Genomic DNA, 14816 nt, shown 5'->3' with positions numbered 1-14816 from the left:
CCCTCAAATTTATCTTGAGACCCTCTGAACGGACGCACTAAAAATTGTATGTGCTTTACCTTCTAATATTGGTAATTGGATCCTTTTATGAACGCGAGTATTTCTTTAAAAAATACTGATTTAAAAAGGACGTTTGTATTTTCTACAACTTTATTAATCTTAGAACCCCTCAAATTTATCTTGAGACCCTCTCAACGGAGCTCATGCAACGGAACTAAACCTCATACGTACGTTACATTTCGGACATTGGTAGGTAGACTTGCAGTTTATATAAACATCTGAGCTGTTGTTCCGATAAATATAGTTTTGATAGCCATTTGTACTTCCTTCCCTCTCAGGCTGATCTTGTGACGTTGTTTGGGGACCAATGGAATCAAAAAAATCTTGTGACCCTCCAAACAGAGCTTGAACCACTCCACTAAAATTCGTACGTACTTTACCTTTGATTATTGGTACCAAGATCTTTGTATTTGTCGCCCCTTTTATAATCTCACAACCTCTCGAGTTTATCTTTAGACCCACTGAACAGAGCTGAAGCCAAGGCACATTTTGTACATACCTTACATTTGATAATTAGACTTGCAGAGAATTTCAGGATCTGGGTACTTTCTCAATTTTGGGAACCACTCGACTAAAATTCGTACGAACTTTAACTTTGTGATCTCCCAGTAGCCAAATGATCTGAGTATTTCTTCCATCACTGGTTAGATTTATTAAAACATTCACATTACAAGATGAAAAACATTTTCATATTCATAGTCTCAACACAGTTTTACTCCAGAAACTGCTCCTCGCTACCAACCCACCATACCCTCCATCTTCTCCAATAGTCCCTTCATTGAGTTGTTTCTCCTGCTGTTCATCACGTGATACCCGCCCCCACATCTCTCTACGAGTCTCATTAGCTCCCCGTTCCTCAGGATGTGCTGCTCTGCGCTCTCTCCAAAAAATTCCCCCTGCGTGAACAGCACCAGCGCGCGTTGCCAAATCTCTTCCCCAAAGAAACTCATGTGCTCCTCCACCGCTGTCCTGTACTTCTGTGTGCAGGTCAAGAAGGCCGGCATGAGCAGGAGGATGACGTGAGGTCCGGGGTGACAACAGGAGATGCTCTCGTGAATGTTTTTCCTTTGAATCGCGCCGGGTGGATCTGGTCCGTCTCGCCACCTCAGCCCGAGCGGTTCTACGATGGAAAGGTGACGTCCAGCTATCTGACCTCTCCAAGATCTAAAGGTAGACCTGTCAAGTTTGGGCGTCTCCCCACACAGGATGCTGACTCCGCTTGGGGAGCGAGACGACCAGGACTCCCCTAACACCACCACCCTCAAATCCGACCCAGGAGACTCTTTGTTGTTTGATAAAAACTGATAGTCTTGAAGGACCTCTGCCCTTTCCAGGTCCTGTCTGCTTTGTTTGCTGGTTTCCTCAGCTGTCTCCATCTGTTGCAGGGTTTCAAGGTGACAGTTATTGCTCTTTGCCGACAACACTGCTGTTTCCATCCTCTGATCCACCCTATCCTTTGCGTTATCCCCGCTATCTGACTCCCTTCCTCTTCCCTTCCCCCTTCTCTCACTGACCCCTCCATACATTGAAGGCAAGTCCTCCTCTGAGCTCTCAACTGCAGCTAAATCTCCTTTGCTCAATCCTTCCTCTCGTTCTTTAAGATTTGCCTCCCATGTTCTTAGTTTATCGAACGACGCCTTCAAACTTTTCTCTTTGTTGTGGAGTTCCTCCTTCAGCAAAGCCATGTCTCTCCCCATCTCATCTAACTGCTGCGTTGTCCAGCTTACGTGCTCGTTTTGCACGTTCAACTCGGACTTCCAGTTGAGCAGCTCCTGCTCTTCGTTTCTTAAATAGTACTCCCTGTCTTTGAGCTCTTTCCCCTGATCTTTCAGGCCTTTTACCTTCTTCTGAAGATCTTGGCCGTGAGAGCTCAGCTCTTTCTGTTTGCCCTCCAGAGCTCTAAGCAAACTGTCCAGCTCCCTTTCCTTTCTCTTAACGTTTTGTGCTCTCATGCTCTCGAATTTATCTTTTTCCTCTTTATCTTTTAGTTGTTTTTCTAGCTTCGCTTCCCATTTACTAAGTTCTTGTTCCTTCTGCTCCAGCTTTCCCTTTCTCTCGACTAGCTCTTCCTCTTTCGCCTCAAGTTCACGTCCTCTTTCGCTCAGCTCCTCTTTGCTCCTAATCAGATCTTCTTCCCTTTCCCCTACTTCTTTCTCCCTTTTCAAGAATTCCTCGTCCTTAATTCTGACCTCGCTTTGTTTCTCCATCATCTCATTCAATTTCCTCTCTGCCTCATCTATCCCTACTTGCAGTTTGTTATTTGCCTCCTGCAACACCCTGACCTCTGCATCTCTCTCTCGACGAATCCTTTCAGTGTCTTCTTCTCTGCTCTTCACCTGCTGTTCACATCCTGTGAGATGTTTCTGAACTTCCTCGTCCTTCTCTTTCTTTAACTCCTCACACTTGAGTCTGAGATTGTCCGTCTCTTTTCTCATCTTCTCATTTTCTTCCTGTAACTCCTCGACTCTCTTTCGACTTTCCGACACATCTGACTCTCTTTGCCGACTTTCCTCCTCCAATCGACTTATTGCACAACCCTTCTCCTTCACAATGGAGTCTAAGTTCTCCTTCCTTCTCGCAATCTCTCTTTCGTATTCCTGAATCATGCTCGTCATCTCCTTTTCCATCTTGCTCGTGAGCTCCTTCAGCTCGGACCTTGTTTGCTCCATTGAGAGCCTCAGTTGGGCGATCTCCCTCTCGTTTTCTTTGTCTCTCTGCCGCAGCTTGTCGAGTTCTTCGTCTTTTTCCTGAAGTTTTTCCATCATTTCATCTTTCTCCCTTTCTTTCTCTGTTTGACGCTGCTGTATCTCAATCAAACTGTCGGCTTGGTTTTTATTGCTTTCCTTCAGCTCTTTGAGTTCTTTCGAGTAGTTTGCACACGTCTTTTCAAACTCTTTATCTCTCTCTGCGAGAAGACATTGAGCTTGTGCTATGTCTTTTGTTTTCGTCTCAATGACTTCCAGCAGTCGGTTCATCTCGTTTTCTCCTCTTTCGTCCTTCTCCTTCTGCTCTTCCCTCCATCTCGCCTTCAAGCTTTCCATCTCAGCTTCCTTTTCTCTGACTTTTCTCTCCACGTCGTCTAAAAGCTGGACTTTGATCTCCTCCATCTCCCGTTCTCTGTCGTGCAGTCGCTGCTCTGCCTCTCTCTTTTGGCTTAGAATAATGACTCCTCTCTCTTCGTCTTTTCTTTGCAGGATTTCATCAATATCGTTGATGTGTTGTTTCAGTTGATCTATCAGTCTCTCTTTCTCTACCAGTTTTTGCTCCATCTGTTTCTTCTGATTTAAACTATTTCGTTCTCTTTCTTCTGTGGCGCGCTGAAATTGTTGCTCAGTTTCTTGAAGCTGGTCTTTTATCTCTTTTATTTCTTTCTCTCGTTCTTCTAGTTTTTGCTCCATCTGTTTCTTCTGATTGAAATGATCGGATTCTTTCTCTTCCTTTTGTTGCAGCTTTTCCGTCATTTCGTTGACTCTCTCTTTGATCTCCTCCATCTCTTTTTCTTTCTCCTCCAGTCTTTGCTCCATTTCTCTCTTGTCCTTTAAGTGAGCGATTTCTTTCTCTTCCTTTTGTTGCAGCTTTTCCTTGACTTCTTGAAGATTTGATTTCATCTCCTCCATCTCTTTTTCCTTTCCCTCCAGTCTTTGCTCCATCTCTTTCTTGTCCTTTAGGTGATCGATTTCTTTCTCTTCCTTTTGTTGCAGCTTTTCCGTCATTTCGTTGACTCTCTCTTTGATCTCCTCCTTCTCTTTTTCTTTCTCCTCCAGTCTTTGCTCCATTTCTCTCTTGTCCTTTAAGTGAGCGATTTCTTTCTCTTCCTCTTGTTGCAGCTTTTCCTTGACTTCTTGAAGATGTGATTTAATCTCCTCCATCTCTTTTTCTTTCTCCTCCAATCTTTGCTCCATCTCTTTCTTGTCCTTTAAGTGAGCGATTTCTTTCTCTTCCTTTAGTTGCAGCTTTTCCGTCATTTCATTGACTCTCTCTTTAATCTCCTCCATCTCTTTTTCTTTCTCCTCCAGTCTTTGCTCCATCTCTTTCTCGTCCTTTAAGTGAGCGATTTCTTTCTCTTCCTTTTCTTGCAGCTTTTCATTGACTTCTTGAAGATTTGATTTCATCTCCTCCATCTCTTTTTCTTTCTCCTCCAGTCTTTGCTCCATCTCTTTCTTGTCCTTTAAGTGATCGATTTCTTTCTCTTCTTTTTGTTGCAGCTTTTCCTTGACTTCTTGAAGATTTGATTTAATCTCCTCCATCTCTTTTTCTTTCTCCTCCAGTCTTTGCTCCATCTCTTTCTCGTCCTTTAAGTGAGCGGTTTCTTTCTCTTCTTTTTGTTGCAGCTTTTCCTTGACTTCTTGAAGATGTGATTTCATCTCCTTCATCTCTTTTTCCTTTTCCTCCAGTCTTTGCTCCATCTCTTTCTTGAGATTCAAAACAACCCTATCTCTGTCCTTGTCACTTTCTTGCATTTTATCTTTGATTTCCTCAACGTGCTGTCGTTTTAACTCCTCTGTTAGTCTGTCTCTCTCTTGCATCTTTTCCAAAATGTATTTTTCATTCAATAATTCCTTCTCTTTTTCCTTTTCTAGCACCTTTTCTTGTATTTGGGCGGCATACTTTAGCTCTAACTCTCTTCTCTCTCTTTGTCTTTCCTGTGTCTGTTTCTCAATTTCTTCTGCAAACTGTTGATTCATCTCCGTCACCTCTCTTTGTCTCTCTTGCTCCATGCCTCTTATCTTATCGCTGTATTGTTGCTCTACATCTTCCTCTTTTTCTCTCACTTTCCTCTCTGTCTCCTCCTTGTGCTCAGCGTTCCTCGCCTCCATTAGCCTTTCCATCTCACGCAGTTTTCTCGCCATGTCTTCCTGATGCTGCCGTTTCAACGCTTCCACCTCACTGTCCTTCTCTTGTATCTTTTGCGTCATGTCTTTTTTGTAATTTAAATGAATCATGTCGATCTCTTTTTCATTTTCTTGAAATTTTTCTTCAATTTGGACGAAATACGTTTCCTCTATCTCTGCTATCTCTTTCTTTGTCGCTTGCATTTGTTTCTCTGTTTCTTTTGCAAAGTGATCTTGTAACTCTGCGATTGCTCTTTGTTTCTCTTGCTGCATGCGCTTCATTTCATTTGTATGCTGCTGTTTGACGTTTGCTAGATTTTCTGCACTTTCTTTCAACTTCTGACAAATGTCCTGATTGTGTTGAACTTTAATTTTCTCCATCATTTTTTCCAATTCCCGATGCTGCAGCTTTATGCCCTGTATCTTGCTCTCTTTCTCCTGCATGTTTCTGTCCATCTCTTTCTCATAATGTGATTTCATGTCTTCAACTTTCCTCTCCATAGTTTTTACACTATCGAGAGCTTTCTGCTTTTCCTCTGAGCTTTTCTTCCTCAGCTCCTCCTGCTCTTTGTCTTTCTCAAGCAGCTTCACGTCCGTCTCTGTTTTCAGTTTTTCTTCGAACTCCTTCATCTCCCTCTTTTTTTCCTGCACTTTTCTCTCCAGAATATCATCGTAGTGTCTTTTGGTTTTGTCCATTTCTGTTTTTAAAGACTCAACTTTTTCCATCCACTCTGCTTTCTCCTTCGCTTGCAGCACTTTCCACTCTTGTTTCTCTGCTTTAACGGCGTCCTCCCTCTGTTTTCTCTCATGTTCATTTTCCACACCGGCACGTTCAAGGTCGAGTAGCTTCATTTGCTGCTCGTCAATTCTTTCTTTCATCTCCTCGATCTCTCTTTCTTTTTCCTCCAGGTTAAGCATCGCCTCGTCCCTTTCCTTTTCAATTTGGTTTAATGCTCCGCGGATTCTCTCTTTTTCTACGTTTAGATCCTGAATTTCTCTCTCCTTATCCTCTGTCAGCCATTGCATCCTTTCCTCTAGATCCCCGATATCGTTCTTCCTCTCACCAATCCTCCTCTCCTCATCCTCCTCTTCTTCCCGTTGAATGTCGGCCTTCCCGGGTGATTTCACCTTCTTCTTCCTGTCGAAAATCCACCTGATGCTTTTCATCTCCCTCTCTCTCATGTTTTTCAACTCCACCTCCTGACGAAGCATTTTATCTCCAATCTCTTTCAGGCGGTGGTTGAACTTCTCGTTCCTTTGTCGGCTTAGATCCCTGACGTCCTGCACCAGGCCGGAGAAAGCCTCACATCTGTTCATGGCAGCCATCTTTTCCACCTTCTGCAGGAGCTCTGACACCATACTGGAGCCTCCATTTCCTCCTCTCCCTCCTCCATCTACGCTGCTAATGACGTGGAACCTGCCCCGGCACTTCTCGAGCAGCCACTGCAGCTCCCTGCCTCCGCCTTGGATGTGCTGCTTGATATCCACCCCCTGTCGCAGCTGATCCCCGTGGGTGAACAGTAAAATGATGTGCCTCCATACACCCTCGCCAAGAAGCTCCAGATGTTCCCTCACATGTCCCGCCCTCACCAGTGTGTCCACCCTAAGAGTCAACAAGAGTGCATGAGGCCCTGGAGGACACAAGGCCACGCTGCTCACAATCTCCCTCTTCACCCTCTCAGTTGTGGCACCCGCTATGCCCCCCTCCCATCCTGGGGTGTCCACCAGCGTCACCTGCCGCATGGCCACCTCTGCTTGCTGACGGATACACTCCTCTGTCACCACACTGGCCTGGAAGATGCCCACTTTGCCCAGGATGGTGTTCCCAGCAGAACTCTTCCCTGTTTCCCGCTCGCCCAGGAGAACCAGTCTGACCTCGGGTAGACGTCGAGGAACCTTGGAGAAGGAGTGATGGGCGTCCAGCTCGGAGCCCTGAAGACCATCGCCTGGAAGAAAGAGAGGTATGTGGTGAATTATACTGTATTTGGTGTTGGATAAAACAAAATTCAACACACATCAACTAGCTATGGGTCACGGTCTTTATGCCTCTGCGCCCGACGCCCAGGCACAGCCGTGGCCACAGCCGTGGCCACAGCCGTGGCTGGCGCATTATGTTTTCAGGTTGTCCGGCCGTCCGTTCTATTCATCTGAACACGATATCTCAGAAACGGCTTGAGGGAATTTATTCAAATTTGGCACAATTGTCCACTTGGACTTAAAAATGAACTGAACTTTTGATGGTCAAAGGTCAAGGTCACTGTGATCTCACAAAGCACGTTTCTGGTTATAACTCCAGAATTCCAACGTTAATTACTGTACAAGTTGGCACAAACATCTTCTTGGACTCAAGAATGATCTGATTTTGGTGGTCAAAGGTCAGAGGTCAAGGTCACTGTGATCTCACGTCCATCCCATTCTTGTGAACACGATATTTCAGGACTGCCTTGAAGGAATTTCTTCAAATTTGGCACAAACGTCCACTTGGACTCAAGGATGAACTGATTCGGTTTTGGTGGTCAAAGGTCAAGGTTACTGTGACCTCACAAAACACATTTGTGGCCATAACTCAAGATTTCATAAGCTTATTATGACAAAATTTCATACAAATTTCTAATAGGTTTAAAATGATGACACAATGCTTCATGTTGTCACTCCAATCGAATTCTTGTTGATTTAGACTCCACCCGTTTCACTTCCTCTCCCTGGATGACAACCAGGACGAGGGGCCTCCTGTTCCTCTGGTGATCCACAACAAGCTCTTTGATCTTGTTAATATTGAACTTAAGGTGATGATATGTGTCAAAGCTCTGTATCAGTACTCTCTCCTCCTCTGGAAAAATAGTCTGTAAGTGAGTTCAGCATATTTCTAACTGGAATCATACATGTCGCATAGTATTAACTTCCATTTAGCCAAAACATACACTTCATACCTTTTGTTTAATAACGCCAACATCTGCAGTCTGCACAGACAGAAATGTAACTTCAACTTGTCTAGTTGGCGGAGGCATACAACTGCAAGGCGGTAGTTCTAGTTTTTTTGTGCCTGGCTGGTAGCATGCAGTGCTTTATTTTAGAATTAGCCAGGCTACATTTTAGGAGACAAAACAAGTTTGAGCCATACAACCAAAACGTAGCACTTAAAGAGGTTAACGCCTTATAGAGCTCAGTTCAGTTCGGAGAGGACTTAATATGTTCTACAGATTGATCAGACTGAAGAACTTACTCATTAGAGCAGCTTTGATGGTCCCTCTCTGCACCTGCTCCTCCATCTGCCTCTGTTTCTTCCTCCTCTCCCTCGCTCTCCTCTTCCCGTCTGCCTCCAGACCCAACAGAACCGTGTTATCCATCTCTAAATGTGTGCTCCCATTCTTCTTCCCCTCCACCATGTCCTCTAGCTTCCTGATCAGCTCTTTAACTTGCGCTCCATCTCCTTTGCTCCGGTTATCCACTACATGGTATCTGTTCCCGCACTTTTGGAGAAGTGTCTTGAGTGCTCTTCCGCTCGTGTCGATCTGCTTCTTCATGGACATCAGGCCCAGTTCGTCTCCCCTCGTGAAAAGCAGCATCGTATGCTCCCAAACTCCTTTTCCCAGCGGGTCCAGGTGCTCCTCTATCTCTCTGATGTAGTCCTCTGTTACTGAGGCGCGGGCTCGCACCACCAGAAGCACAGCGTGGGGTCCAGGAGGACAAAGCGACACACTACGTAAAGTCTCCCTCCTCACCCAGTTGGGGGTGCTGTTGAGCGGATAGTACCACTCCCACCCTGGAGTGTCCACTACTGTCACTTTTCTCCCCTCTACATCCGCTCTCCTTTTCACGCACTCCTCAGTCGGCTTCCCGCTCTCGAACCCTCCTGCTCCTCCCAGGATGGTGTTGCCCGCCGAGCTCTTCCCGGCTCCTTTCCGGCCCAGCAGGACCAGTCTAACTTCTGGGAGAGCAGGCGAAGGAATGCTGTGGGAGTCCATGGCGGCCTGCAGACTCTCATCTGTGAAGAAAGGGAGAAGGACCTCCTCACTGCAGCGTACGGGGTAATCTGATGACGGAAAAATGGGTGAAAAAATTAGTCATGGGGTTCATACTTCAAACTGCACATAAAACCTTTTTATTCAGTCACCATATTCACATGGTGGCCATTTTACACTGTTAACCACTACTGGATGCGCAAATGTTACTATAATGTCCTTTTGATCGATTAGCAACTGAAGACAATGGATAGTGAAAACCTAGTCGGACAGGGGGTCATATTTCAAGGTAAAAAAAACATATTTGAAAACCCTTTAGACAGACAGAAGGACGGACGAACAGGTGGGAAATTGTGGATAATAGCTAATGTTAGCATTCAAACACTTCCTAGCCAGCACTGGCTAACTTCTAGCTAACTGTTATGTTCTATAGCTAACAGGAAACAAGACAGTTGTTGAATGTTAACGTAAGCTGTTGACACTTAGCTGACAGTACCTAATGGGTTATAAAATATATCATTTTACCTCCTAATTGCTAAATAGTTTGTAATAGTCAAATAGTTTAACAGTAATGTTAGCAAACAAAGTTGAAAGTTGTTCAATGCTAACACAAAGAGTTAGTACCTAATGGGTTATGGTTTTACTTCCCTCAAAATATTGAAATATAATAACTATGCTATCTAACACTAACCTTAACAAGAAGGTTGTTGAACGTTAACATAAGCTGTTTTTAGTTAGCTGTAGATACCTTATTTGTTATCAAATGTGTTGTTTTTTACCTCAAAATATGCAAGCTAACAGTAATCTTAGCAAGGAAGTGGTTGAATGCTAACATAAGCTGTTGGTACCTAATGGGTTGCCATTTTTTTATCTTGAAATATGCTAGCCAACAGCTATTTTACTAGGGAAGTGGTTATATGCTAAAGTAAGCTGTTATGACTTAGCTGTTGGTAACTAATGGGGTCTCAAATAGTTTGTGTAACCTTGAAATATGCAGTAATGTTAGCAAACAAAGTGGAAAGTGGTTTGATGCTTACACAAACTGTTAGTACCTCATAGGTTATCAGTTTTTCCCCCTCAAAACAATTAAATATAATACACTTGAAATATGCTAGCAAACAGTAATGTTAGCAAACAAAGTGGAAAGTGGTTTGATGCTAACACAAACTGTTAGTATCTCATAGGTTATCAGTTTTTCCCCCTCAAAACAATTAAATATAATACACTTGAAATATGCTAGCAAACAGTAATGTTAGCAAACAAAGTGGAAAGTGGTTTGATGCTAACACAAACTGTTAGTACCTCATAGGTTATCAGTTTTTCCCCCTCAAAACAATTAAATATAATACACTTGAAATATGCTAGCAAACAGTAATGTTAGCAAACAAAGTGGAAAGTGGTTTGATGCTAACACAAACTGTTAGTATCTCATAGGTTATCAGTTCTTCCCCCTCAAAACAATTAAATATAATACACTTGAAATATGCTAGCTAACAGTAGTCTTAACAAGAAGGTTGTTGACATAAACTTAAGCTGCTGTTACTTAGCTGACAGTACCTAATGGGCTTTAAATGTTTGTTTTTTTAACTCGAAATAAAAGTAAACTTAGCAGGAAGTGGTTGAACAATAGCGTAAGCTGTTGTTACTAACAATAATCTAAGCAAGGTAGTGGTTGAATGCTTACATAAGCTACCTAGTAGTTTAGCAAATATGTTTTTAACCCCTAAATATGCTAGCTAACAGCAGTCTTAGCAAGGAGGTGTTTAGCTCTAATGTGAGCTTCTGTTACTCAGCTGTCTGTACCTAATGGGTCATCAAGTATGTTTTTATTTTACCTCGAAATATGCCCTGTTATCCCTCTGATTTTCATCACATCATTTGCAGACTTGGACTACTTTCTAACAGCCTTTAGCCTCCCACACTGAGCATGATGTCAGAGTAATACGGCTGCCATGTAAATGTCTCATTCAAAGAACTGTTGATTGTTTGCTTGCAAATTAATCAAATTGCCATAAAGCCTACACATAAAACTGTACTTGCATTCAGAAAGTACATAAATACGTACATAAAAAGTTCCTCAAAACAAGCTTATTTAAAATATAAAATACTTAATCAAACCAAAAATGTACGAGCTCTAAACTCACCACTGTTCGTGTCGATGACGGGACTGCAGTTCTCATCAGTCGTGTCCATCACCTCTCCGTCCACTCTCAACCTTCCTCTTCCTCTTTCTTAGTTCCTGTAAATGTTTCGCAGGAAGTATTTCTTCACCGCCAGTGTGAAAGTAAAAAAACACCCTGGTTGTAAATTGATAAAGAATGAAGACTTGTGCAGCTGAACAAAGACAGGTCGGAGGACTTGCCGTGTCACGTGACCAAGCTGTGGTTTTCTAAGATGTTCACATACAAGCAGACAGGAAGTGAAGAGGAGGCACTGTGGGCTTTTGTGATACATTAACAAGCACTAATGCACATATGAATGCTGCACTCAGATGCAAAGATTAGTTCATGTGTGCACTTATTGCACACACTGAACATTATATACATGCTGAGACACACATGCCAGCTTCACAGCAGCAGCTGCAGAGCTCTTTACCGTCCTGTGGTAAACGTGTGGCACTTCTGTTTCCTTTACTCACAAGCAAAACTGTGCAAACTTAGCCGCGCGGTCACGAGTTCCTGCTTTAAATTATAATGTCAATGATAAGTTGCCAGAGAGAAAACAGCTGACAGAAATCTATTTTATAAAAGTGATGCAAATTTGCCATAAAGGGGCTAAACCACAGCGTCTCAATCAGATAAACTTCCTTTTGTCAGCATTAAGGTGTGGTGTTTGTGTTGAGTTACATTGCGTACATAAGGGGCCAAAAAATGCAACTTCAAAAGTACCTTTCACTTTAAGTCTAAAAAGTCCTGATATGTGCTTCCAACTTCTTTATAGTGTGTCACAAAGACCCTAATAAATGCATGCTAAATAGGGCATGTTAAAAAAAGCGTGTCCAATCACATTTGGTTTTCTGTTTTTCCTCTCACTCAGTTTGTGTCTTTATGCAAACATTAACCTGTATAATTTTATCCCCCTCTAAGTATAAGGTAGTAAGACCTAAATAAACACAAGTGTAAATAGAAACAGACCAGAGAACGACTGATGAATTTCTTAGCGTCACACTTTTATTTTCTAACAGTCCTCTTATTGTGTGAAGAGCCAGCACCCTTTCATCATGCCTGCCTGCTGTCATGGCAGCCTGGCTGCATACATGGTACAACATGTTTTCATGTCCAGTCCATACCCATTAAACATACGCACAAACACACACGTAAGATCGTGTCCTCATGATTCACCCTTTCCTTCAGCAGCAGTCGGGGTTAATAAAAACAAACCCTGTTTATGGAAAGGACTGAATCATTCGTATTGATTTGGCGCCATTAACCAGCCGAGTTGTTTTGAGTGTTGGGTGAATATTACCGTGATGGATGCCTTTTCACATGTGTGCTGCTTTTCGTAAATGTCAAATGAGTTACTTTTTATTGGGCTCCCTGCAGCAGCAGCACTTGGCTCTTAGTGTGAGGTAGCCTGGCATCCAAAAGACTCATGCATAAAAAACATGAAAAATTCTTTTTTTTAATGTAATTTCAAATTTCTGTCGGTATTTCAAAATGAGTTTGGCCCTAAATTTAACTGGTCTGTCAGGAAGATAAGTGCTAGTGGTGGAAATGGGAAACCCCTAAAAATACAGAACAGTGTTTCCTCTATAATTTGAATCCCCAGTGAGCTTGTGGGCATCCACTGACTTGTATTTGGACAGTTTAGAAGTGAGGTTTGGCCTCTGATAAAGTTTCTTTTTCAATCATTTAAAAACATCTTTCTGCTTGAGATGGAACTTGGTTTTTATGTTCTTGTTTTGGGTTGTAGTGATGGAAATTCTCTCTCATGGCAGCAGCATTAACAAAGAAATGAAAAGGATATATTGGCATTAGCAATGCGGTGGCTCACTGGCTCTTTAGCAGTTGTTTGTACTCATTTCTTTCTCTTTATTACCCTTTACTACAGTATGAGCGCCAACATGGAAAATACACCTGTGTATAGGCTTGAGTAAATGAAGGAAGTGTTCCAAGTTATAAGCTAGAAGTTTCAAAGGAAGTAGGAGAAATACTACCAAGGGAAGTAGAAGCAGGAACAGTGTAGTGAGAGGAATAATGGGGGCAATAATGGCCCTAATCCTCTATTTTGTGTGCTACCACGGGATTTTGGGTGTCCTACTTGTTCTGGGGATTGAGGTGTAGTAAGATATGAGCTTTAGAGACCTCAACTCAATTCTGCTGTAAAGTTGTGTGCTTTAATATGGGTTCTAATGGGCATTGGCTCCCTTTGGAGCCAGCCCCAAGTGGCCAATCTGTGAACTGCACTTTTTGGGACTTTGATTTTTCAGCATCAAAAGTAGTCGCTTGCCTCCAAACCGCCGTCCAAATGAAGAGTTTTCAGATTTAAAAGAAGTGGTAGAAGAAAGTTCCCAGAATGCTTTGCAAACTGAGGCAGAGTAGCATGAAACATGGCTGCCAGTGTGTACCAATTTGGTTGGAATACCCAACAAATTATTGGGCTTATATAGAAATGTCATTGGGAGTGTAGCAGTAGAAATGGACAAACTAACAGTTGAAGTGACAAAATTAATAAAATGCAACATTAAAAGCTACAAAAACTTAGAAATAGTCCTTGTAGTTTAACACCTGCAACCAGATTTAAGCCTTTGAGACTCACTGTTGGCACAATCGGCTGCTTTCTGGCACTAGAAGACCAACTGTGAGCCAACAACCCCCAAAATCTCGCCATTTGGCAAGATGAGTGAAAGGCACCCTGTGGTGTGTTTGACCATTAGAGGTGCCATGGAGTTATGGAGTAATGTTTCCATGAGTGGGCCATTCAAGCTTGGCCAATTGTGGTGGAGAATTAGCTCCATGCAGGCCAGCTTTATTCATGTCGTTCATCACAATCTGGGCATGAATCCAACAAACAAGTGCTTATTAGTGAAACTCTAATTGTAAACAAGGATTAACAAAGGGAGGGGGGGCTTCAGTAAAGATGCAACAACAGTCAGTGTGGCTTAATTTACGGAAATTGCAGATAATTTAGAACAGAGATTAAGACCAGAGAGAGAGAAGGGAAAGTGGAGCAGTTGGATTATCCTACCTGTGTAAAGATAACACAAACCAAAACCGACTCCGCAAATAAAAGAATCACACTCCAAAATATGCACTCCATGCGCACCAACCACACCCGTGACCCACTTGCAAAAGTAGCTGGACTAACAAGAGAGACTAAATTAAGACCATATTCTCATCAAGCCTGAAATAAACAAGACAAACAATGTTAAAGTCAACACGACCCAAATATAAACAATTCAAAATAGACATCAATGCACTGTTGCAACTTTTGGCGGGAAAAACAGGAATTATTAGAAAACACTAAAATAATACAAGTGACATATTTAGATAAGAGGGGGATACACATTCCTGCTGGTTGACAAGTCGCCATGGTAGCCACGCCCTACAGAATACCATGCTTTATCATCTATAAATGAACTAGCGATTGAGACCATAAATATAAAGGGTCATTTCCTCACAGACTTCTTTTTGCAGCCTTCTATTGTTTGAAGACACAGTTTTAAGACACTTAGTACATTGGCTTCACTTTCTAAACCAAATGGCTACATCTATATGTTCTACATCTAGCATGTTAGCATGCTAACATTTGCTACTTGCGCAAAACATGAAGCAAAGCTCAGGCTTAGTTTGCAGGTGTCATGTACCCATCAACAGGATAAATTAAGTTGATGGTGGCGCAAGATGTTAAACAGAGAGATAATCTAAGTTTTTGCAATCCATCCTCCAGGGAGCACGAATGTCCCCCAATTTAATCGCAGTTAATCCAATAGCTGTTCAATCAAATTTCACTCTGGAGCTCG

General features: G+C 42.6%; 1 protein-coding gene across 1 annotated transcript; it reads right to left on the bottom strand.

Moving 5' to 3' along the window:
• Positions 1-264: 264 nt before the first annotated feature.
• On the bottom strand, positions 265-11156 carry LOC138601257 (trichohyalin). Its single transcript, XM_069672839.1, has 3 exons — positions 10999-11156; positions 8116-8925; positions 265-6838 (listed from the first exon to the last, which is right to left on the bottom strand). Exons 1-3 carry the CDS (start codon positions 11045-11047, stop codon positions 795-797), a joined length of 6903 nt encoding a protein of 2300 aa, XP_069528940.1. The 5' UTR covers positions 11048-11156; the 3' UTR covers positions 265-794.
• Positions 11157-14816: the final 3660 nt, after the last annotated feature.

Source organism: Semicossyphus pulcher, unplaced genomic scaffold (genome assembly GCF_022749685.1).
Source record: "Semicossyphus pulcher isolate SPU_LCO1_2020_fin unplaced genomic scaffold, fSemPul1.0.p SCAF_21, whole genome shotgun sequence".
NCBI lineage: Eukaryota > Metazoa > Chordata > Actinopteri > Labriformes > Labridae > Semicossyphus > Semicossyphus pulcher.
This window is presented reverse-complemented; position numbering and strand designations above follow the sequence as displayed.